This window comes from Lynx canadensis, chromosome B2 (genome assembly GCF_007474595.2).
Source record: "Lynx canadensis isolate LIC74 chromosome B2, mLynCan4.pri.v2, whole genome shotgun sequence".
Lineage (NCBI taxonomy): Eukaryota > Metazoa > Chordata > Mammalia > Carnivora > Felidae > Lynx > Lynx canadensis.
Genome location: NC_044307.1, coordinates 116,941,291 through 116,968,474, shown reverse-complemented (window position 1 = coordinate 116,968,474; position 27,184 = coordinate 116,941,291). Strand labels below are relative to the sequence as shown.

At 36.1% G+C, this 27,184-nt stretch overlaps 1 protein-coding gene and 1 pseudogene across 1 annotated transcript in view; one reads left to right on the top strand and one right to left on the bottom strand.

Moving 5' to 3' along the window:
- LAMA2 (laminin subunit alpha 2) overlaps nt 1-26,763 on the bottom strand; it is a 615,841-nt gene extending 589,078 nt beyond the window's left edge. Inside the window, 1 exon segment of the mRNA XM_030316311.1 lies at nt 26,583-26,763. Coding sequence (XP_030172171.1) covers nt 26,583-26,703 — 121 coding nt within the window. The 5' untranslated portion in view covers nt 26,704-26,763.
- LOC115515184 lies at nt 2,418-2,548 on the top strand (annotated as a pseudogene).
- Nucleotides 26,764-27,184: the final 421 nt, after the last annotated feature.

The following is a 27,184-nucleotide window of genomic DNA, read 5'->3' as shown; positions in this document are numbered from 1 at the left end:
ATTAAGTTCTTCTGCAATTTTACCCAGGACTTTGAAACATTTGGCCTCCATTCCCATATTCCCACTAGCCAAACAAGCTTTTTGGTTACCTGGCTACCATGCTGCCCAACTAGGACCAAAAAACCATTACAGAGATTTTTCCATGAGAAGCAGGACGATCATCACCAAAAGAGATGGTGATGGTGAGAAACTGGCAGCAAAGAACGACACAGCAATTAGGTAATAAATAACAGCAGCCAAAGGCAGATAATCAGGCATTAGGTATGTATGCAATTAAATATTTCAATGTTGATGTAAATTGTATTTAGACACCTGAAAACAACAGTGACTTACCAATTACTTAATACCTTTTATTTTAGAAATAAAGAGCAAGGAAGTTCTCTCTCATCACACATACTTGACGGACTATGGCCCAACCACTGAGCTTACATTATTGTCCCACAAGGAACAATTATAGTTTTCACTACAAATATCCAAATAAAGACTTGGGTTTTATTGTCGTGGCCTCCGAGGTCCATTTTTTAAACTACAAATAACTAGAAGACTATCCACTTGCATAAACATCATTCCAAATGGTGATACGATTCTTGTCAGACGATGTATTTCCCACTGTTGAAGTAATACTCCCATCGAGTGGAGTTATATGAGACACTGCCAATTTTGCCTACAGACAAACACACTTCAATAGTTCTCACACAGCATGAAGGCATTTATCATTATTCAAATGCAGAAGAAAAGAAAAGGTTCCAATGTTTCTGACATTATAACTGGCTTGTGGTAAACTGCTGTTAAGCAGTGTTCGGTGGGCTATATTCATCCCACACAATTGGAAGAGATCACTCATGCTGTTCCACAAAATATTAAGAGAATCAGAAATTCTCTGGGTAGAATTTCTTCCTTAGCTCTTACGCTGTACTCCCATAGATTCTTCAAAGTCAACCACAGACTGATCTAAAAAAAACAGATGAGCAGTTAAAAAAGGGAAATACGTATGTACGTATGTACAGTATGTGTTTTTGTATGTATTTTTTTAAGAAAAGCAATGTGTTTTTTTTTTTTTTCCATTATTCTTTCTGTCTTGTTCATGTGAGCCTGAGTGGAATGGTTACAGAATGTTTTGACAAAGGCAAGTAGATGTTGATTTTCAGCACTTGGCCAAATATTGAATGTATCACAATGGCATTCAGGCAAAGTTCCATGTGAAGCGAAATGTTTCAAATGAGACCAACCTTCTCCCATCTCAGCCTTACCTTTATCACAGAATAGGGTCTAGCAACAAACTGCTACAACTAGAGCTATTCATAAATGGGTCTAATTGTTTCAAGTGTTCCCTTACTCAAGATCGGTAATTTACACAGGGTATAGGAACATTTGGGGAAAATGTTTTTGTTTGTAAAAGAAAAAAAAAATTAATTTGAAAATTACCACATATTACAAATACTGTATTGAATTTAGGAATTTATTTATAAAATACTATACAATATGAATATCCTGCCAAATTTAAGAACACATTTTAGACACTATAAATGAAAACATATTTAGATTCAGTAGTAATGAACTCAGAAATGACTAGCCCATGTTCAATTCTGTTTGTTTTAAAGAATTTTCTGTCTTTGCCTTAACACTTAAGTAAATGAATTATCTTAAGGGTCATCTAAATTGAGGTTCCTGGGTGACCCAGTCGGTTAAGGGCCCAATTCGGCTCAGGTCATGATCTCGCAATTATTGGGTTTGAGCCATGCATTGGGCTCTGTGCTGACAGTGGAGAGCCTGCAGCCTGCTTCTGATTCTGTCAACTTCTCTCTCTGTCCCTCCCCCACTCACACTCTGTCTCTCTCTCAAAAATAAACAAACATTGAAAAAAAAATTTTTTAAAGAGTCATCTAAATGGAGGTGTCCAGGGGCGCCTGGGTGGCGCAGTCGGTTAAGCGTCCGACTTCAGCCAGGTCACGATCTCGCGGTCCGTGAGTTCGAGCCCCGCGTCAGGCTCTGGGCGGATGGCTCGGAGCCTGGAGCCTGTTTCCGATTCTGTGTCTCCCTCTCTCTCTGCCCCTCGCCCGTTCATGCTCTGTCTCTCTCTGTCCCAAAAATAAATAAATGTTGAAAAAAAAATTTAAAAAAAAATAAATAAAAATAAATGGAGGTGTCCAGGAATTCTGACTTTGTTGTCTACCTAGGTAGTAAATCTTTCAAATTAAAACAAATATGGGACTCCTGGGTGCCTCAGTCAGTTAAGTGTCCAACTTTGACTCAGGTAATGATCTCATAGTTTGTGAGTTTGAGACCCATGTTGGGACAGCTTGGAGCCTGCTTTGGATTCTTTGTCTCCTCCTTTCTCTGTTCCTTCCTCACTCGTGTTCTGTCTGTCTGTCTGTCTCTCTCTCTCTCAAAACTACACATTTAAAAAAATTAAATCAAGCTTTGCGCAGTGGCAGTATCGTAGCCAATGAGGTTTATCCGGGGCGCGATTATTGCTAATTAAAAAAATTAAATCAAATTAAATTAAAACAAAGAAGTAAATTAGAAATAAAGCAAATTATTCTTCTGAGGTGAGCACAACTATCTCAAAACTATCCTGGAGACTGGGTTGGGATGCACTGGGGCCAGGAGCTGTACTGAACTGAAGCAGCTATTATGTGCATTTTTATGGAGTATTGCACAGTTAAATTATAGAGGTCAGCTCTTATCCTAAGTTGTATTTCTTCGTTGTTCCCTTCATGTTTGTTTGTTTGTTTGTTTTTTGCTAATTTCAACTTTCACTTTTCTAACAAACACGTATATATTTTCTAAGGTACAAAATCAAATGTGCCTAATAACTATTCACACAGTATTTAGCTCCCTTTTTATGCCAGGAAGCCAATGAGCACAAACCATTGACTTGAAATGTCAGTGTGGTACAATATCCCCAAACCATGTGGCTTTTAAGAGTCATGATAGTTAAACAACTGATGCAAACCTTGACACATATAGAACTTTTTTTTTTTAATACAAATAAAATCCTTTCTTGGGGCGCCTGGGTGGCTCAGTTGGTTGAGCGTCCAACTTCGGCTCAGGTCATGATCTCACAGTCCATGGGTTCAAGCCCCGCATCGGGCACTGTGATGACAGAGCTTGGAGCCTGCTTCAGATTCTGTGTCTCCCTCTTTCTCTGCCCCTCCCCTGTTCCCATTCTGTCTCTCTCTATCTCTCTCTTTCTCTCAAAAATAAACATTAAAAAAATAAAATAAAATCATTTCCTATTTTTCTGTAACTTATTAAAGTTGGAAATTATTCTGGTTAACAGCCTTGAGAAAAAAAGGAGGAGAAAGTTAGTTTTCCTCTTCTCTTCTAATTTCTTTATCTTCTAATTCCCCACAATCCCTTTTTTTATTTCTCTAAATTTTGGACTAAGTTTGCCATATTCATACCTACAACAGAAGGAGGACAGTTGCCTTTAATGACATTCACACTTACTCTCAGAAGGTATGCAAAACTTTGCCTGTGATATTAAAAACTTTTTTTAGTATTTATTTATTTTTGATATAGAGAGAGAAACAGAGTACAAGCTGGGAAGGGGCAGAGAGAGAGGAATACACAGAATCTGAAGCAGGCTCCAGGCTCTGAGCTGTCAGCATAGACCCCGACATGGGACTCAAACTCCTGAACCAGGAGATCATGACCTGAGCCAAAGTCAGAGGCTTAACTGACTGAGCCACCCAGGCGTCTCATTGTCTGCAATATTAAAAACAGATAGTCTACATAGCAGATAAAATTTCCCTTTTCTTGAACACAAACCTCAGTTATAAACTCATTTAATTTAGATTGACAATGTGCTGAGGTAATTCCATTACATACAAAAACGTTATGCCTGGTATATTTTGAGTATATTTTATTGCTAATAAGCACCTCTAATCTGCTCTGAGGGCTTGGCTCTGATTGCTTTAATACTGCAGTTATAAAATATAGTGTAGACAATGCTCACAAATCAGATTCCAAAGGGAGTAGTAGTTTTAGTCACTATATTGCTGTAAGCTACAAGTAATCAATTTTTAAAACAGGGATTTTATATTAGAATACCTCTAGTTAATAATAAGTGAACCCAAAGTATCAGTGTCATCTAAATAAACAAGTAAAGAGATAGCTTAAGTTTATATGGGTGTTTATCCAATATGAAAAGTCATAAGAATTCTGGGGAGGAAAGCTAATGCTTTTTTTCACAGAAATTTTTCTTATTTGGGGTAAAAATATACGAGTGAAATAAATCATTATAATAATTGGTTAAATCAATGACAGAGTGTCTTATTCTTTGGCTGAAGTAATCAAATTAGAAAAGTTACTGAAAATATGAAATTTGAAAGTTAAGAAATTTCCAGCTACTGAGAAATGCTAACCCAGCGATGACCTTTCTCACAACTTCCAAAGTTCATCAGAGCCAAGAACTTTCCTTGCGGCATCCCCGCTTCAGTTTGCATAATCTCTCAGGAGGACACATTTCCTTTTATTTTTTTTTTAATTTTTAATGTTTATTTATTTTTGAGAGAGAGAGAGAAAGACAGAGCATGAGTGGGAGAGGGGCAGAGAGAGGGGAGACACACAATCCAAAGCAGGCTCTAGCCTCTGAGCTGTCAGCACAGAGCCCAGTGCGGGGATCGAACTCACGAACCATGGGATCATGACCTGTACTGAAGTTGGACACTTAACAGACTGAGCCACTCCGGTGCCCCAGGAGGACACATTTCCAAAATTTAATTTTGAGCTTCCCTTCTCTCCTCATAAAATAACCTCTTTCCTTACTAATAGTTAAGTGTAAATGTAATTCTTTCTTTTCCCAGTTCATCAACTCTGTTTTAACTTACCTGCCTCTCTGATCAGTCATACCTACAGCCCATGCTATGTTCTCCTGACTGCTCTTTTCCAGGTCTGCCCATCAAAATTTGTTTCTCCACTCAAAAGTTTAAGGAAACTCACCGCAACATAATAAAGGCCACATATAACAAACCCACAGCTAACATGTCACTCGATGGTGAAAAACTGAAATGTTTTCCTCTGTGATCAGAAACAAGATAACAGTGTCCATTCTTGCCACTCTTATTCAACATAGTACTGGAAGTCCCAGCCATAGCAATCAGACAAGAAAAAGAAATAGAATGCATCCAAATTGATTTAAAAAAAAAAGTAAAACTATCACTGTCTGCAGATGACATAATACTATATATAGAAAACCCTAAAAACTCTGCCAAAAAATTGTTAGAACTAATCAATAAATCAATTCAGTAAAGCAGCAGGATACAAAATTAATACTAATAAATCTGTTGCATATCTGTGCATTAAAAATGAAGTAACAGAAAAACAAATTTTTTCAAATCCCATTTACAATTTCATCAAAAAGAATAAAATACCCAAGGATAAATTTAACCAACATGAAAGACCTGTGCACTGAAAACTGCAAGACATTGATGAAAGAAACTGAAGATGATACAAACAAATGGAAACATACTAGAGGATTAGAAGATTTAATATTGTTAGAATTTCCATAATACCCAAAGCAATCTACAGATTCAATGCAATCCCTATTAAAATAACAACAGCTCTTTTCACAGAAATAGAAAAAAAAAATCCAAAAATTTATATAAACCACAAATGACCCCATATAGTCAAGGCAATCTTGAGAAACAAGAACAAAACTAGAGGTAATACAATCCCAGATTTTAAGGTATACTACAAAACTAAGTTATCAAAATAGTATGGTAGTGGCTCAAAAGAGACACACAGATCAATAGAATACAATCTAGAGCCCAGAAATAAACTCATGCCTATATGGTCAATTAATCTATGACAAAGGAGGCAAGGATATACAATGGGTAAAAGGCAGTCTCTTCAATAAATGGTGTTGGGAAAACTGGACATGTATATTCAATAGTATGGAACTGGCCTGCTTTCTCACCATACACAAAAATAAACTCAAGTGGATTAAAAATTGAATGTAAGACTTGAAGCCATAAAAATCTTAAAAGGAAAGTAATCTCTTGGACATTAGCCTTAGCAACATTTTTTTTTTTTTGGCTATGTCTCTTTAGACAAGGGAAACAGAAGCAAAAATAAACTAGTAGGACTACATAAACATAATCTCCCTGTACATATACATTTATTTTCTTTGCTTTGCCACAGTGAATGGAATCATTAATACAAAAACCAACCTACTAAATGTAAAAAGATATGTGCAAATATATATCCCATAAGGCATTAAAATCCAAAACAAATAATGAACTTACATGATTCAACACCAAAAAACACAATTAATCCATTAAAAAGTGGGAGAAGAATCTGAAGATATTTTTCCAAAGAAGATATACCAAGGCCCACCGACATGTGAAAAGATGCTCAATATCACTGAATCACCAGGGAGATGCAAATGAAAACCACAATGAGATATTACCTCATGCTTATCAATATGGATAATATCAACAAGGTAAGAAATAACAAGTGTTGGTGTGGATATGGGAACCCTGGGACACTATTGGTGGGAATGTAAATTGGTGCACCTACTATGGCTAACAGTATTGTAGTTCTCAAAAAAAATTAAAAAATATAATCCACTAATTCCACTGATAGGCATTTGCCCAGAGAAAGCAACCTAAATGTCTATCAATAGGTAAACAGATAAACAAAATGTAGCGTATATATAATGAATACACATGCAACGAAATACCAGTCAGCCATAAAATAGAACAAAATCTTGCCATTCTCAACAACATAGATGGACCTAGAGGGTATTCTAATAAGTGAAATAAGCCAGACAAATACCATAACATTTCATCTATTTGTGGAATCTAAAAAACAAATAAATGAACAAATAAACAAACAAAAATCCACAGAAACAGACTATAAACAAAGAACACATTGGTGGTTGCCAGAGGGAGGTTATGACAGGAAGGGCAACATAGGTGAAGGGGGTTAAGAAGCACAAACTTACAGGCATAAAATAAATAAGTAATGGAGAGTAAAAAGTACAGGACAGAGAATATAGTCAGTAATATTGTAATAACTATGCATGATGACAGATGGTAACTACACTTACCACGGCGAGCACTGTAATTTATGGAATTGTTAAATCACTATTTTGTACACCTGAAAGTAACATATTGTTTGTCAATTATACTTCAATAAAAAATAAAATTAAATAACACAACATAATTAGAAAACATTCTTCCCTTCTGTTAGGCTCAGCCAAATTCACCACTTCTGTGAAATTGTCTCTACTCCTATAAAATGGAAATCTTTCTAATTCCCTGAGACTCTAAAACACATTTTTAATAACTTTATTAAAGCCTTTTCCACCTACAAAGTGCCTTTATTAATCTCCCTGTACATATGCATTTATTTTCTTCTCTACTTACACAATTCTTACAGGAAAAAATTATGTTTTGCTCACCTCTATATGTACAGTATAGAAAACCTTTTCTTATTCATAGTACATGTTCAACACATTCTTGTCTAATGAATAAATTGGGATTTTTCTTTTCACATAATTATTATTATTGCTTTACCCATGATCATAATACTGCACAACAATTAGCTAACAAGTAACTAATATCCTGCTTTAAAAGTTGAACAAAGCACATTTGTTGTCTCATATATCTATGTAAAATTTTTTGGAAATCTTAAGTCTGCCAGAAAGTCTCTTAAAGAATAAAATTTTCCTATATAGACCAAGCTTTTTAATCCTTGTTTTTTTTTTTTTTTTTTTTTTGGTAGGTCTCTACAAGAGAAATAAAGGAGTAGAAAGAAAAATGATCAATTATGGTATCATCCCTCATCCCAAAGTTAGCCTGCCCAACATTTATGCTTGGTTTGTCATCACTATATCAAGATCATGACATTGTTTTCAGACAGTAAGATAATATAACTACTTTGGAGAACAACTTTCCTGTTACTTATAAAATTAAATGTAGGGCGCCTGAGTGGCTCAGTCAGTTAAGTGTCCAACTTTGGCTCAGGTCATGACCTCGTGGTTCATGAGTTCGGGCCGTATGTCTGGCTTTGTGCTGACAGCTCAGAGCCTGCACCCAGCTTTGGATTCTGTGTCTCCCTCTCTCTCTGCCCCTCCCCTGCTCGTGCTCTGTCTCTCTCTGTCTCAAAAATAAATAAACATTAGAAAAAATTTTAATTAAATGTATATGTACCATGCAACTCAGGAATTCCACTCCTAGATAAATATAAGAAATGAAAACATATTCATAGAAAGACATGTACACAACTTGCATATAGCAGACTCATTCAGAATATCTAAAAACTGGAAGCTAAGGGGCACCTGGGTGGCTCAGTCAGTTGAGCATCTGACTTCGGCTCAGGTCATGATCTCACAGTTCGTTGAGTACAAGCCCTGCGTTGGGTTCTGTGCTGACAGCTCAGAGCTTGGAGCCTGCTTTGGATTCTGTGTCTCCCTCTCTCTCTGCCGCTTCCCCGCTCATGGTCTGCCTCTCTCTGTCTCTCAAAAGTGGATAAACATTAAACAAAATTTTTTTAATAAAATAAAATAAAAAAATAAAAACTGGAAGCTGAATGTCATTAGTCATTAAAACTTGAGATACATTCATACACTAGAAACTCTTGGCAATTTAAAAGAACAAAATATATGAACAAAAAATTATATGATTTTTTGCAGACATTAGGCTGAAAGAAGCAAACACAAAAAAGTACATAGTTGATGATTCACGTAACGGAATTTCTAGAACAGATGAAACTAATCAGATAAGAGGTTGCGTGGATAGAAGGAGATTGCAAAGAGCAAGCGTTTCTGAGAAAGTGGAAATGTTCTATTTCTTGATCAAAGGGGTAGTTACATGGGCATATACATTTGTCAAAGTTATCAATCTGTATACTTATGTGTGAATTTTATTGTATGTAAATTGTACCTCAAAAAAGTTGGTCTTTTTTTTTTAAAAGAAAAAGGTGACATTATATCATAATGTAAATATCTTACAATCCAGACAGGTCTGATTTCCTCAGCTATTAGAATGATACCTGCATAATACCAGTCTTCAGGGATCTCAGGAATTGTTGAAATAAAGTAAATAAAATGCCTGACATAAAATTAGTACTACTTTGATAGAACAGAAAAATGGTTAAAGCTTATGAAAGCTATATGGAAATAAGAGGTTTAAACTCAAATACAGACTATATTTCCTCCCAAATTCTTATTACACACACCTACATAAATGTACATAACCTAGCTAATTATCAAAATCCATATTTCAGAACACAACAGTGGTTTAACTGCAAGGCATCAGGTAGGCCAGGGGTTTAAATAATAGTTACCATGAAGGTGTCTTTTAGAAATAGAGTTGTTATATGTGGTTTAGTAGTTTATACTATAAGAAACTATCACCCAGAACATAAGGCGTAGTGTAGAAGACTTTCAAAGTTATCTGGTTACTGGAACTTTATATCGCCGTTCAGATGAGTATTGGTCAACCAATTTCCAACTGAAACTATAAAATGGTTTATTATTCATTAAGTTCCTTAATTCCTTCATCCATTAAAATTTGCATATAAGCAAAAGAAAAACATACCCATCTTGAGAAAGAGACATTATTCTGTTAACTCCCACACATATACAAGAAGGCTAATCTTAAACAGCTGTCTTTTTCTTTAACTAAATTAACAATGCTTATTATATTCTGGCTTCCAGATGCAGAACAACATGTTTCATGTTAATATGCCTAGTTTCTGACCTGGCAATAACACTGAAGGACTCAGCAGGAAATTTGGCCTCCAGATACTCTTATCTTGGGGGATAGATACAAAGGAAAACAATTCTCTGAATTACTTTATTGTGGAATTAAAAATGTTCATTAGGACTGTTGTCAAGGGCATTTCTATTCCAAATCCATTACTGTATGTTACAAACAGGATGTCTCCAAACCAAGCTGAAAAACTAAAACTGTGGGTGGCATAATGATGAAATACAAAGCTGTATCTTGAGGTAGTTACTAACTCTGCAACCCTTTTCTCCCCGAACAGGAAAGAGCAGGAAAAGGGAAAGAAGGAAAGCAGTGGTAAGGTTCAAGGACAGACCTAGGGGGTGATCTTGACCTGGATGAATTTAAAATGTTCTTACTACCAAAGTGGACTGAGTTGATGTGGCCTAAGCATTGCTCATTCCTGGATCTCAGACCCTTGAAATGCCCCTCTGAACCAAAGGGGCCCCTCTGAGCCAAAAAAGAGAGATTACCTGTAGCTGATGCCTATATCTGAGATCCAGGGAAAGAGGAGGAGATCCCAGCAAGTGCCCTTTCAGAACTGGAAGTCCACTGTCTTGGTCACTTTCTTCTACCCAGGCCCCCCTTCCATCAACCCTTTCCCCACATCCACAGCACCAAGCTCTGCCAATCAAATCCCCCGAACAAGTTTTCAGATAAAACAGCTTATTCCCACTATGCTTTTTCCCCTGAGTTTGAGACCAAATAAGTATTTTCATTTCACTCTTTAAAAGCACTATGTAAAACACTTAATTTTCTACAAGAGCTTCCATAATTATGAAATAAAAGAAAGTTGCAAGAGAAAGCTACAGCTTAAGATCCAAAAAGTCTTCATGAAGTGAGCAAATACAGAAAACTCAAACATGTATAATCCCTAAGTTTTATCTCATTTTTATCCAATAGTCACAAACACATTAAAAAATATTTGCAAATGATTTCACAAGGGGAAAAAAAAAGCTACCGTGAAATCGAGCAATGGAGTTTCACAGAACTTTTCTACACAACAACTATGTAAATCAATAGTAGTCTCTTTGAAACAGAATTGAAAGCACACGCAATGCATTTTAATGCAGAATATAAAAAGACACTAGATCTGTAATTCTACTAAATGTCAACGATACTGTAACCCACTTACTGTGGAGTCAGATATAATGAAATTCCATTTATAGCAAAGTAGAATGGAAGTCTAAAATTACGTCAATGGAATATAATGCACAAAATACAATTCCAGTAATGGTGGACGTCTTATTAGAAAGAAATCTTGGTGAAATGATGAAGTCTCCCATATCCCTCAACGCGATATTCAAAATAACATTAGATTTTAACATCAATATTTTACTAAGCAAATTATAACAAATTCAATTTATAATTCCCTAATATATGAAACAATACACAAAGCTACCATGAAAGACAGAAAACACATGTGTGTTAAAAGAAAACAATATAATATACATATTTTAATTTGTGTCTGGTTATATTTATGAACAAAATGCAAAAATGAATTAAACACTTCAATTAACTGGAGGAAGGAGTATTATCTTACATACGTAGATAAAATAAATGCATATTTCCCTCTGGAGAACATGAGAAAACATCATTTCTGGGCTAAGTGAAAAAAAAAACATGTCATAGCATATTCAATTTTTAAAAATCACATCCTTACCATCCATAAATATTATTATAATGCTTCAATTTTCATATTAGCTTTATCCCTTTTTTAAAGAAATTACTATGTTCATATTAGAGACATGATATTCATATTTGGGATTTAGAAAATCTGGGATTCTATTTTTCTCCTTTCTTATATTTTCAGGCTAAAGCATCCATTTCAAGTATTGATTCTCCTTTCCTCTAACTGCGGGGTATACTCATTTATACAGTGCAATACTCAAAAGCTTTGTGTAGAAGAGGCATAGAAATGATGGTAAAACAGGAAAACACTCTAGATATCAGATACTACACAAATGTAAAGCATATGATAGTGGCATGGTGGAAATGGAGACTGTTAATTAAGACCATCAGAGAGAATTTGATTTTGTCTCCCCGTGGAAACCATAACTATGTTATGCAGTTACTTACATTTAGACATTTACTTTATAGGATCTCTTCTATCTGAAAGTTATATTAGCTAATCACCGAACACAAAATGTGTTTAATATTAATTCCCAGTTTAGGCAGAATATTTAACTTGAACGAAATTTGCTAGTATGCTAATAATTCTATAGTTGAGTGCAGAATTTCTTCATTATTTGATTCATATTATCTTTTCAATCACGGCCTCTTTATTTTTTTATTTTAGAGTGTGTGTGTGTGTGTGTGTGTGTGTGAGAGAGAGAGAGAGAGAGAGAGAGAGAGAGTGAGTGTTGGGGAGAGAGGCTGTAGGAAAGGGCGGTGGTGGCGGCGGGGGGTGGGGGGGGAACATAAGCCAGTTCCATATATGGAGCCTGACACAGGGCTCAATCCTATGACCTTAGGATCATGACCTGAGTTGAAATCAAGAGTTGGGACACTCAACCAACTGAACCACCCAGGTGTCCCTACTGTCTCTTTATCCATGAAGAATACATACCAAGAGAATAAAAATTAAAGGGCATGCCAAAATCCTATGCTCTTTAAGTAAATTCCCAATTGAAAATGTTCCTGTGACCTAGTAAGTTCACATAGAATTCAATCCCTAGGTGATTCAATTGTTATTAAAAAGAAGAAAACATAATTTCAACACAAATTCCACTCCTCCCATACTCTCAGGACATAAACACATAAATCAAGCAAGAAAAATAAGAATAAAATAAATAAGAATAAAAATAAATAAAAATAAAAGGGGTGCCTTAGTGTCTCATTAGGTCAATGCCATTGCAAATGGCAAAATTTCATTCTTTATGTCTGAATAATATTCCATTGTATGTGTATATGTGTACATATGTGTGTGTATATGTACACACACACACGTCACACCTTCTTTACACATTCATCTATTGATGGACAATTGGGTTGCTTCCATAACTTGGCTATTATAAATAATGCTGCTATAAACATAGGGGTATGTGTATCCCTTTGAATTAGTGTGGGTTTTTTTTTTTGTATTTTCTGAGTAAATATTCAGTAGTGCAATTATTGAATCATAGTGTAGTTCTATTTTTAACTTTCTCAGGAAATTCCATACTGTTTTTCACAGTGGCTGTACCAGCTTGCATTCCCTGCCCCCAATTGTACAAAAGGGTTCCATTTTCTCCACATTCTCTTCACACTTTTTGTTTCTTGTGTTTTTGATGTTAGCCATTCTGACAAGTGTGAGGTGACATCTCATTGTAGTTTTGATTTGCATTTCCCTGATTTAAGTGATAATGAGCATCTTTTCATGTGTCTGCTGACCATCTGCATGTCTTCTTTGAAGAAATATCTGTTCATGTCTTCTGCCCACTTTTAAATTGGATCATGTATTTTTTGGGCATTGTATCAGTTCTTGTTACATTTTGGATACTAACTCTTTATTGGACAAGTCATTTGCAAATATCTTCTCCCATTCAGTAGGTTTCCTTTTATGTTTTCTTTGCTGTGCAGAAGATTGTAATTTTGATGTAGTCCCAATAGTTTACTTTTGCTTTTATTTTCCCTGCCTCAGGAGTCACATCTAGAAAAAGGCCTCCACAGCCAATGTCTAATAAGTTACCGCCTGTATTCTCTTCTAGGATTTTTAAGGTTTAAGAAGGTCTCACATTTAGGCAATTAATCCACTATGAGTTTATTTCAATGTATACTAACTCCAGTTGCATTCTTTTGCACATAGCTGACCAGTAGGTAGAACTTTCATCTTAATAGGCATTTTAACCTTATGCATTACAATACTTGTCTAAAAAGTCCTCTTATACAGAAAAGTTCTAAGCCAAGAAATATTCATTCCTCATCCAAAGCTTTAAAAATTGCTCAGCTCTTACTGGAATATCTTTAGGAAAAAAAATATACCTCAAAAGCAAGATACAGTATTCTAAAATATATTTATCTCTTAAGTGGTATTGATAGCAATATGCTGTATCTGTGCCACTGTGTTTCAGTATTTGTGGAAATTTATCTCTTATAAAAATATTTATTCAGGGGGCGCCTGGGTGGCGCAGTCGGTTAAGCGTCCGACTTCAGCCAGGTCACGATCTCGCGGTCCGTGAGTTCGAGCCCCGCGTCAGGCTCTGGGCTGATGGCTCAGAGCCTGGAGCCTGTTTCGGATTCTGTGTCTCCCTCTCTCTCTGCCCTCCCCCGTTCATGCTCTGTCTCTCTCTGTCCCAAAAATAAATAAACGTTGAAAAAAAAAATTTAAAAATATTTATTCAGACTATAAAGGCATTAAGAAAAATAATACATGTAATATTTTTTAAAAGCACCCTTTGGGTCTGTCCAAAGAGTGGCTTCTTCATTCGTTTTACAATTTTTTTAATTAAATGCCTACCATATGCCAAACCAGAGACTATAGAGGAAGTAGGTAAAAATAAAAGACAAATAGTCCTATTGGTGTGTAACTTATGTTATTAATTTCTAACTGTTAAATGGCTTAAAATCTTAAAAGAGAATAACTAGTGAAATGCCCTTCTAGGTTTGTGCAATAGCAATAGCTCTTGAAGTTTGTCTGAATATGATTGGTCTTTCAACTTATTACATAATTGAAAATCATAAAGAGGATAGATTCATTACATATGTGAAACACATTTTACTTAATCCAAAGTAGCCCAAACACAGTAGGGGTTAATTTTTTTAATAGACCTGGAAATAGCTTCAGAGGGCAATGTTTTGTCCAAAGAAAGAAAAACATATATATATATATATATATATATATACACACATACATATATGTGTATGTGTGTATATATATATGTATGTGTGTGTGTATATATATGTATGTATATATATGTATATATGTATGTATATATATGTATATATGTATGTATATATACATATATATGTATATATGTATGTGTGTATATATATGTATGTATATATGTATGTATATATATGTATATATGTATATGTATGTATACATATATAAACACACATATATACATATGTAACATATATACCTATGTACATATGCAACATATATATATACATACATACACATATACACACACACATATATATAAAGAGGTCAGACCATAGATGAATAATGAACTGTAGGATAGCATTGTTTTCTCAGCACATCTTAGGTAGCACAATGCCAGAAACCCTATGGATAAAATCAGTTTTTAAAAACTGACAAAAAATATTTTGTACAAACTTAAGGAAGATAATTACAAAGAATGAAAAAATATTTTGAAGAATTTCTAAATGTATCATTGTCTACATATAAATTTACCTATGGCTATGTGCAAAACAAGTAAAGATAGGATATGCGTGTTAAAATACTTTCCTTCCATATGAACTAACTTTTTCTATGTTACTGGGAGGTATACAGCAAAAAAAAAAAAAAAAGGAAGGAAGGAGGAAGTTGTGTCATGATTCTCAATCCAGAAGAACTCAAACTAAGTACATTAAGAGCCATTGGGAGAAAAAAATCAAAGAAAAGGGATGAAGCAGAACTTCATGAGCCATCAGTGCCTTTGGCCAAACCTGTCATTTATTATAATAACGAATAGTATTATTATTAATAATATTATTTGTATCACACATTTTATTAATCCTTTATAACACCTCAGTAAGACAAATTTGAACATTATATTCTTTTCTTTAATGGAAATTTAATTTCAGAATAGGCAAATGACTTATGTATTGTTTAAGGTGACATCTTAGGAAGAGCTGGAGGCAAAACTTGTATCCTGGAGTTCTGACTTCAAATCCAGTGATTTTTCTAATGTTCCAGAGTGAAAAACTGAATGGTTGCACTACCTGTTAAACGTGACTGAAACTTTCTGAAGAGCAAAAGAGCCTATGGAAAGTTTTTTGTCTGAAACTATTTCAAAATGTGATATTCCCAAGATTAGAAAAAGCAGGTCTCCCTAGAGACCTGTTGAGGCTATAGGATTTCCTGAGGGACATTTTGGTTTTGGTTTTGGTTTTGTAGAAATCTACCATTAGCTTTAATATACAGGAAGACCACTAAAAATTTTCCCAATCTAGGTTAGTATTAAATAATATATTCCAATCATATATTATATTAAATAATATATATATATATAATATGTAGTATTAAATAATATATCTTGGAATATATTGTTACACCATTTTATTTAACCTTAGTGTATAGAAAGAATCCAAAAGAGGGTCTATGCTGAGAGCTTTTCCACTGACAACCATCCTGAAATTAACTTCCACTGTGTGTCAAATATACTGAATTGTCATCTCTCCTCAAATGTCAGTGAGAACATGTGCTTCATAGGCTAAAATGATAACTAATCCTTATAGAGCACTCATTATGTTCCATGCATTTTTATAACCTGACACATATATTAAGACTTCTCTAAAAAATAGTTTATTAATCCCTAATAAAAACATGTCCAAAAATGAGAAATTTGTAGAAAAAAAAGTTTATTATATCATCTTTGAAATATAAATAGCCACAAAGTATTGCTAAAATTTCCATCCTGTTACGTATCTCAATCACTTCTCACGTTGAGCTACCAACATAACTATTAGCTAATTATAGGACCTTGGGTTTCTTCCTATCTCTGTTACTGGCTTGTTGTTGTGTGACCTTGGTAGAATTCTTCCATCTTTCTTCAATGATGTAGCTTGACATCTATAATCTCTTAGGGTCTACTCAAAGAAACTTTTAGAATGTTTTGCTCTTCTTAAGTAAAAGTGATGTCATATGTACTGCAAATATCCTTTTTGAACTCTATGATCGAGTAATAAAGAAAAAGAGGAGCAAATATTTACTAATTAGCTGCCAAGTATTTTCACATGTACTATCTAATTTAATTTTACTTTACTAATAGGAAGTTTAAATTCCGTTGACTTGGGTTTTTGATCCCAATAAAAGAGTGGTAACATGGCTATGAATTCCATTCTTGCCATCTCCCAAAGACACTTTTTCTACTAGTCAAAGTTCTCTCCAAAGCAGGGGAATGTATGCGGAAATTGAAGGTTCAAAGGTATATGTTAATGGGTATTTCTTGCAGGCTAAGCTATAAAGTTCAGAATAGCAAAACACTATAAAATAAATTCCAATTAAAGCTGAATCCATACATTCGTGTTTTCAAGTATATAAGCAAACTCCTTCATAAACGGCCTCAGCTGAGTTTGGTATACCACAGTGTTGGAGAAAAAGTGCTGTTTTAAGCCAGAATTTCCTGACACCAAGACAGTTTTTAAACTTAATTCAGTTTTCTTGAAGCATTTTGAAAACTCACACTTTTTGAGGTCCTAATAGATGTTCCATGTTTTATATTCATTGTTTTATATACTCCTCACAACAAACCAATGAGATAAAGTAGCTCCCTGAAATGACTATTGTTCTACTTCTTGTTCTGTTTCATACTTTCAGCCTTATTCAGTAATTGAAAACGGCATAGCAGGCAATAAGCCAGAAAATTATGGTGACTATACAGGCTTTAGAAAAAAATATATTTGATATGGCAAACTCTACTAACCGCATTTCCCCTTTAGAATAGTACCTTGTATGTTGCAAGCAACTTAAAAGTTATTACACCTTAGAGTTTTAATGGTACAGCTACTGGACTAAAAAATATAATGATCTCACTTGCAATTTATTCTGTGGCTCGTAATCATTTGTCAAGGCAACTAGGCTTTTCTGCAAATTCAATGTTTAGACTCCCTTATTCTAGATTTTTTGATAAAACTGAAACTCCGATTTAAGAAAACAAATCAAAAGCTCAATATCTTAGTATATTAAATACACTAATATAAATACACTAAATACACTAATTGGGTACTGAGTTCTAAACTATAAATGTTACCTGCAGCACACTGATTGGTGTCCTACATACACACCCTCTCAAAATGTAGGAGGTTTGCAAAATTTCCTGTTCTAACAGAGAAGTTCAATTTCAAACTGAACTCTTTAAATCTTTTTATAGAAATGCCAGTGTTCTACATTTTTTCAAAAGGAATTTTGAGATTAACTCTTCTCTGAATCAGGTATGTCTGTTTGGTTCTAGCTCTTTTCATTCATATATATATATATATATATATATATATATATATATAGACCATTTTCTTAAAGAATTCATTACATAATAAATACCAGTATGTTTCCAGCTTACTGAAGTAATTTATGTAAGGTGACTTAAGAAAAACCAATAATCAAGCTTATAGTCCAGTGTCCAGTAATCCAAATTCTAAGAATTTAAAGGCTAAAATTTGATGAGTATTTTTACTTTTATGCACAGTTTTAAGTAATGTGTATGTATTTATGCATAGTTTTGTGTGTTTAAATGAAAAAAATCCTTAAAGATGACACATTTTCTTGTTCCTTCATAATACCTAGTAACTCTCTTTTAAATTACTAACATAACTCAGAAATGGATATGGGATTTTTTCAAGGTTTTCTGTTTGTTTGTTTGTTTGTTTGTTTGTTTGTTTAAGGATCTCAAAGTCCAAAAGAGATAGCAATGTAGGATCTATAAAATCAGAAGCAGGAACATATCCTAATTTCTAATCCTAAAACTCGCACTGGAATTTGTTTATCCTTGACAAGTGCGAGGCATCGACTCTTCCTTCTATAAAATGAGGAGGATTGTATTAACCTACTAAACAGTGATGCTGTGAATATGCCTGTATTAATGCTCACAATATGCTAGATACTATTAAACCAATCTAAAGCATCTGGCACTCAGGATGCAGTTCTACAAAGAGCCTTTCAGGGGAGCACAGCTTGGTGGTCAACTAAGAGGACCTTACATGGAGAAGCTCCGTTAACCTTGCGCAAAGTGACTTTCCTAAGTGCCAGGCACTAAATAGTTCCTCAGGCCTTCATCATTCGTTATTTGCATAGATTAACTTTCCATTGGAACTAGATTAGGCATGAACAGAAAGCCAGTGTTATGAACAATAACCCCTAACAGACTACCTCTATGATCTTTTTCTAAATGTCACATGTCCAAATAAAAACAAAATAGCACAAGGCTTCCACTTTAAAATCCACATTCAAGATGACTGGAAAAAAACAGCTTTATTACCCATACCCTACATCTTTGACAAGCAAATGTCTAGCTTTAACTCATCATATAAACTTAGATTATGCCTCAAAACTATATTTAGATCATAATTATCAGTGGCTTTTAGCAGGAAGATTTAAGTGAAGTTCTGCCATACGTATTTTCTTAAAAATTACATTTGTTAGAATTATCTCCTTGAAAACCACACTTTATTCACAAGCAGGAGAGGAGAGGAGAGGAGAGGAGAGGAGAGGAGAGGAGAGGAGAGGAAAGAAGAGAGGACAGAAGGGAGGGAGGGAGGGAGGGCAGGAAAGAGAAAAGTTATGTAATTTTCTTCACCTAAATCTTCTTCTAAATGATATAATTTAGTCAGGCTGAAATTGCATTACTTTCCTCCAAAGGTTACTGCAAGACTTACAGTGATCCTTAAAGAAGTTATAAAAATCGAAACAGAACATAGAATAAGCTTCTGATTGTAAAAATAGGTAACATTTCAAAGTTCATTTTATAAAAGAAGGCATCAGATCAATACATCATTGTGTCATTTTTAGCAACAGTAGCTAAACTTTAGCTCTGGTACTGAAAGGAATGATAAAGAGAAAGAGAGACAACACCAAGGTATACATATATTTATGTGGGATTGTGAACAACTTATTTTTAACATGAACATTCATTAAAATTACTCTAAGAAGTCTATGGCATGTTTCTAAGACACTGGGCAAATTAAAAGGATATGAAGAAGTTCCCTGCACTTCAGTTGTGTTAAGGTATTGCAATTCTTTTAATCGTGTAATAGATTGAGATGCCAAAAGGAAAAAAAAAAGAAATTTTACAAAAATGCACTTGAGTTTCACAATGATAAGTCTGCTGAAGTGGAATACTCTGGAATGGAGTCACTTATATACGCTCTAAAAATGGGAAGTATGGGGAAGGAAACAGATCTCAATTAGTACCATATTGGTCTAGTCCAGGGGATTAAAGCCTATCTGGGAAAAGAAATATTACCTATTCTTTCATCCATTTAACTCTGCTCAAAACTCTCCAATACCACCCATCTCATTCAGACTATAAGGCAGAATTCTTTACGATGATCCTAGTTCCCCATTACTTCCCTGACCCTTCTCACTGTGATCTAACTGTAGACCTTCACAAGCCTTTCCCTGTGCTAAGAATATTAACTCTTTCACCTGATATCTGTGTGAATCATTCCCCCAACACCTTCAAGGATTTTCTCAGATGTGACCTTCTCAATGAGGCCAACCTTTATCACTCTATTTAAAATAGCAACCAAACTCTCTCCACTGCCAGAACTCATGACTTCTCTTACCCTGGTATATCTGTTTGTCCAGGAATGTCATCAATTTGTTTGTCCAGGAATCTCATTGATGAATTTATGAATACCTATAAAATATAGGTATTCGTATGTTACTTATTCACTATATATTCATCATATTCCTGTCTGCCTTCTCCACCCTAAGTAGAATACAAACTCCATAAAAGCAGGATTTTTTTTTTCTGTCTTTACCTACTGAACACATTCATTCATTAACCACATTCCAATACACATAGTCCGATGACCACCAGTTTCCTGCACAAATTCTGGCCTTTGAATGCAGTCTTAGCAATCCATACAGTCCAGAATTCATCTTCTTTCTACCTGACTGGTATACACGGAGCCTGGCATGAGTCTTGAAAACCATGTGCCAATCTAGTTTTGTCTTCCTCTAACCTCTACTTAGTTTTCTCAGTTACTGCAACTAGGCTTCTTCCTAAATTCCGGCCTATCAGCTCAGTTCAAAGCTATGACAAATCTTATAAACCCCAATTTTCTATATTAGAAGCATAAACAGTTTGTCTGACCACTAACAATACTTTCTTCCTGATCTTTTTCACAGTCTCCAGTTGCTAAATAAGAACGTACGGCAAACTGGAGAGATGACCTGGGGTCACCATTCTTTATTATTTTTTTAAGTGTTTACTTACTTTTAGAGAGGAGAGAGAGAGAAGACACATGCATGTACATGCATGCGAGTGGGAGAGGGGCAGAGAGAAAGGGAGAGAATCCCGAGCAGGCTCTGCACTGTCAGTGTGGAGCCCAGTGTGGGGCTCAATCTCATGAACCATGAGATCATGAACTGAGCTAAAGTCAAAATCGGAGGTTCAATGGACTGAACCCCAATGGGCAGGTGCTCTGACCTTTCTTTTCTTTCTTTCTTTCCTTCTTTCCTCCTCCTCTTCCTCCTCCTCCTTCTTCTTCTTCCCCTGCTTGAAAACTTTCAGCTATTATCTATTGTTGTTGTTATTGTTATTGTTATTATTTATTATTACCCTGCTTGGAAACTTCCAGCTATGCTCCTGCCATGCAGTAGAATCCTACTGAATAGTTATACTGACTGGAATCAAGCATGTGTTTGACACATTCTTTGGACTTTTAATTTAAACAACTAGCCACCCCACTAATCTTGCTATGCATAGGCTGGGTTGAGGTTATCGGTCCCTAGTCTACTATTTCTTCTTCTTCTTCTCATGGTGCAGAACTGCGGCCCCATAATGCTAAAGCAGATTATGAAAGATGTGAAACATCACAAAAAGTTTCAGGGAATTTTTTTTATCATTTAATGCTAAATCTGTTTGGATTAAAAGAAGGAAAAATAATCCCATCTCAGAGGTCCAATTTGAAAAGTCAAGCACAAACGTCTTTGTCATTGTATTTATTAAATGTATGAACAGAAGAAATTGTGACAATTATCTGCTTTAAATAAATGAGGACTGAGAAAATATTGAGATGTGAAATCTACTAAAAGTCAACTTTTTTCAGTCATCGCTACTGCAATACAATTCAATGGTGTAAAAATTCTAAGTCCTGCTATTTCAGAAAATCTTCTAATTTAACTAAACCTCTCCCAAAAAAATATACACTCATGTTTTTCTTACAGCATAGTTGGTTTAACTCTCAAGATACCTACTGGACTTTATAATTATACCTGAAGAAGGTGAAAACTATGATTTTTACAGTGGAGGAAACAGGTGCCCCATATTTCAGAGTGAATTAAGTATGAACTGACAGCACATGAGGTTTTTTTCATCATCCCTGGCAACTCTTGAAGGAGATTCTGATCATTATTCTGCATGATAGCCTAGGAGAGAAAACTCTTGGGAACAAGAATGATCAGCAATTTGTATACATTGACATGTAAGATAAAAAATATAAATTTTATGTTTTTTTAGAAAAACCTACCACATATATAATGATCAATGTTGAATATGTTCTTATTCTCAGGCCTACATTTTTTTTTCTTTTTTTTTTCAATATATGAAATTTATTGTCAAATTGGTTTCCATACAACACCCAGTGCTCATCCCAAAAGGTGCCCTCCTCAATTCCCCTCACCCACCCTCCCCTCCCTCCCACCCCCCATCAACCCTCAGTTTGTTCTCAGTTTTTAACAGTCTCTTATGCTTTGGCTCTCTCCCACTCTAACCTCTTTTTTTTTTTTTCCTTCCCCTCCCCCATGGGTTTCTGTTAAGTTTCTCAGGATCCACCTAAGAGTGAAAACATATGGTATCTGTCTTTCTCTCTAAGACTTACTTCACTTAGTATAACACTCTCCGGTTCCATCCATGTTGCTACAAAAGGCCATATTTCATTTTTCTCATTGCCACATAGTATTCCATTGTGTATATAAACCACAATTTCTTTATCCATTCATCAGTTGATGGACATTTAGGCTCTTTCCACAATTTGGCTATTGTTGAGAGTGCTGCTATAAACATTGGGGTACAAGTGCCCCTATGCATCAGTACTCCTGTATCCCTTGGGTAAATCCCTAGCAGTGCTATTGCTGGGTCATAGGGTAGGTCTATTTTTAATTTTCTGAGGAACCTCCACACTGCTTTCCAGAGTGGCTGCACCAGTTTGCATTCCCACCAGCAGTGCAAGAGGGTTCCCGTTTCTCCACATCCTCTCCAGCATCTATAGTCTCCGGATTTGTTCATTTTGGCCACTCTGACTGGCGTGAGGTGATATCTGAGTGTGGTTTTGATTTGTATTTCCCTGATGAGGAGCGATGTTGAGCATCTTTTCATGTGCCTGTTAGCCATCCGGATGTCTTCTTTAGAGAAGTGCCTATTCATGTTCTCACCCCTACATTTTATCTGATATGAATCATTTTTACTGAACTGTGAGGCCAGTATGTAGTGATCAAGCCAACATATGTACATAAGTTACATATGTAGCAAAAGTGATACAAAAAAATTAATTCCAATTTTATGACTACAGTAAATCTCAGATAATTTATGAAACATTCTCATATTTTATAGCACAGAATGTTTTAGAAGTGTGCAATTGATGGTGATGTGAATATTCCATATGAAATTTCTAAGTATTCATGCCAAAAATGAGTGAGGATCATCTCAAACATGTTTTTATTTTAAATCCCAGAAGACATCTAAAAACACATTTATATACCTTTAGTATAGTCTTGACATTTTTAAGAATTAAAAAGTTCAAATACAAATATGCACTCCAAAAACAATAGAACGTAATAATAGAATCTTGGACTTTGAAAAGAACTGGAGACTTGATGAATCCTCACTGTGCCTCTGTAAAGGCATTTCATCCTAAATCATCCCTGACAGGTGGCACACAACCCAGTAATTTCTGAACAGCTTAAACAAGGAGGAGCAGAGAAAAGGAGGAAGTTTCTTCTTATTTAATTCAAACCTTTCCCTTTGTCATATTGTTCTATGGATCTGAGTTCAGGATTTAGAAAGGACATTTTATTCTCTCTTCCATTAAACACCATTCCTAAATTTTTTTATTGCTTTTTATTTTTGAGAGAGGGAGAGAAAGAGCGCGCATGCACGTATGCATGAGCGGGGGAGGGGAGAGAAAGAGGGAAACAGAATCTGAAGCAGGCTCCAGGTTCTGAGTTGTCAGTATAGAGCATGACATGGGGTTTGAACCCACAAATTGCAAGATCATGACCTGAGCCAAAGTCAGATGCTTAACTGACTGAGCCAACCAGGCACCACAGAATTCATTCTAGTCAGTGCTCGGCTAAGAAGGTCAATGCTAATATAATCAAAAAGGAGAAGTTGATGATAGCCTAAAACTTCTTCAGTCGCACTCATATCCAATGATCTTCACTGAGAGTATGTTTTAACAGAACATTAAAAAGAAAACATGGCCCCAGAATAAATGGAAAGACATCTTAGTATCACAAAAAGGAAACTTCAGCATAAACAATACTAGAAATGTTTTTAGTTGTTAAAAATTAAGTTACTATCAGTTGCATGAATTTAAGTCACGACTACTCCAAGCCTTCAGTTTTAAATTTGTCCATAAGAATAATTGAAGGTGAAATAAGTTAATATATACACGGCATGTTTAATTATGAAATGCTATATGAATTTAAGGTATTATAAAACAGATTTTATATATACTTTTAATATTAATAAGTTCCAACAATTTATCCCTGAGCCAATCTTTCAATGTATTGCAAATGATCTATAATACACAATATATTCTAGAATGCAGAAAATAGTAGCCTAGGGGCGCCTGGGTGGCTCAGTTGGTTGGGCTGCTGACTTCCACTCAGGTCTTGATCTAGTGGTCTGTGAGTTTGAGCCCTGCCTCGGGCTCTGTGCTGACAGCTCAGAGCTTGGAGCCTGCTTTGGATTCTGTGTCTCCCTCTCTCTCTGCACCTTCCTGCTCACACTCTGGGTCTGTCTCTCCCTCTCCCAAAAAGAAATAAACAGTAAAAAAATTAAAATAAAAAAAGGAAAATAGTGGTCTATAGGTAGACACCATCTTATAGCTATTTTGCACAGAATTCCTTATTGTGTGTAGCATTCAACAGAATGGCAGTATAAACTTTCCCTTTTGCATTGACCTTACTTTATGCCTGGACCATAGAAATTGGAGTCAGTTTTATCTCAGATAAAACAGAGACAGACAGAAAGAGAAAAGGAGAGGAGGGAAAGAGGAAGGAGAGGAGAGAGGAGAGAGGAGAGAGGAGAAAGGAGAAAGGAGAAGAAGAAGAAGAGGAGGAGGAGGGAGGAGGAGGAGGAAGGAGGAGGAAGAGGAGAAGAAAGAGGAGGAGAAGGGGAGGAGAGGGTGAAGGAGGGGAGGGGTGGGAGGAGAAAGAATGAGGAGGGTGGGCAGCACACTAGGAAATTTCTTTGAGACTACTTTGCATGCTTTGAGCTTCTGCCCCACTCCAAATGAACAGCACTGGTGTTTCTGGTCTCTCTGTACTCCCAGCTGCTTGACATTATTAAAGTACTATGTATTGTTAAAACATATCATATAACTAAGCAAGGCTAATATTTTAAAGTAGCATTTTTAAAAATCAGCTGCCAGAGATACACTCTCAAAATCACTCTTATAAATTCTATTAATTAAGCCATGTTGACCCCATTTTACCTCGCAGAGAAGGAAAAGCAAAAATAGAAGAAAAAAGGTTATATAGTGAACTTAAGGTCATTTTTATTCTAGGAATTTTAATCGGGGAGCTATTATTGTAGCAAGCAGATTAGAGTATTTTCTTACTCCTTTTAAGATGAAATAGTACTGCTAGAAATGTTAGATTATAAGAAGAAAAACTATCAGAATGGTTAGATGTAGCTTTATTCCAGTTAACTAAAAGAGGGAATAAGTATATTTCAAAACTTTGACAGATTCGATCTCATCAAAACTTTCCAAAGTTGCTAACCTCCAGATTTTGTACTCTTGTGGTAAATATTTTGATATTTGAAATCAAATCTTAAATATTCTTTACTTTAATACAAGTTTTCCAACTCACAAAAATGTTGCTGAAATGATGTATTCATTATAAATTCTGTTTTAAAACGCGGTACATGTGCTTCTTTTAAAATTCATGACATTAAAATAACTCTTCAAAGACTCCCAAGAGTATCAGAAATTATATGCATGTAAACATCACAGCGCTCTGAGGAGAATCATTTGGATTACATCAAATACCACTGTTTTCCAAAACCCCCCTGAAGTGTATATGTGGTCACTGTGGTCCTAATTCACATACACATGACATAGAAGTCCTATCTGTATTTAAGCCAGAGGAGAAATTTCACTATAATAAAAAGGATACCTGAGATAGAACGTGGGTCAGAAAAAATTGAGGCTGGAAGTCCCATTGCCACGAAAGAAAAAAACCACTTGACTTTAACTACTTTACAAACTCTGTCAAACAGTTAGAAACAAAGTCCTTAAAAAAAAGAAAGAAAGAAAAGAAACAAAGAAAGAAAAAAAGAAGGAAAAGAAAAGAAAAAAAGAAAAAGAAAAAAGAAAGCTGATGTATCAGCTGCCCTCCATAAAGTTCCAAAATGAACCTCAGCTTGGGAAACATTTCTCTGCAGGGATGGACTCTGAGTTAGAAAAAGTTATTGTTCAATTGGTTAAAAGTTTGCCTCTTTGAAAGACTTCGGAACCCAGCTGGGAGTTATGTATAAGCGACAGCAAGTTCTCTCAGAACGAATGAACAATCAGAAACGCTTCACGTTCTTTGGGGGGAGGTAGGCAATCCCCCCAACCCCCGGACAGGGTACTCAAGACGCTGAAAGTGAGTTTGCATCAAGCTTAGCCCCTCTCGCCCCAAAGCGCACTCCCCAGGGGCCAAGCCAGAAAACGGTCCCTGCCCCGGACTGTCGTCGGAAGAAGGGACCGGTGAGGGGCCGCGGCCCCGGCAAAGGATGGGATCTAGAGCCCGTTCCTCGACTGTACCTCTTTGCTGATGTGCCTGTGGCTGCCGCGGCCGCTGTTGCAGCTGTGGCCTCTGGGCCTGGCCGCCCCCGAGGCCCCCGCTGAGCAGCAGGACCAGGAGGACCCCGGCGGCTCCGGGCATTGCGGTGGCCGGGAGCGGATCCGCTTCTCAGGAGCCGGAGGAGTCGCGGCCGCCCAGTCCCCGGGTCCGGCTTGTGAGCTGAAGGAGCAGCAGCTGCTGGGGAAGAGGAGGAGACAGCCCCCCCTCCTGGCTTTGGCTCTGCCGCCGCCAGAGGGTGGGGGGAGAAAGAGGACACTCCCCCTCCCTCCCCTTTTCCCGGGCCCTCGTCCCACAGCCGTCCAGGCACAGGCCCTTAAAGGGTCCTCCGTGAAACAGACCTTTCCAGAGCCGCCCTTCCCTCGGAGAGGGACCGTTGCTTAGCTTGAGCTGTTCGCTGAACTTCTTTTAAATTAGAGGAGGTAATTGACATGAAAGCGCTTTGTGATCTGTAAAATCTCTACACATGGGAGGCATTATTGGGAGGAAATCTGCACAGCTGGGAACTTGGCCGAAGCTGAGTCAATGTACCTCCAGAGAAAGGCCTGGCAAAGCTGTGTGTGGG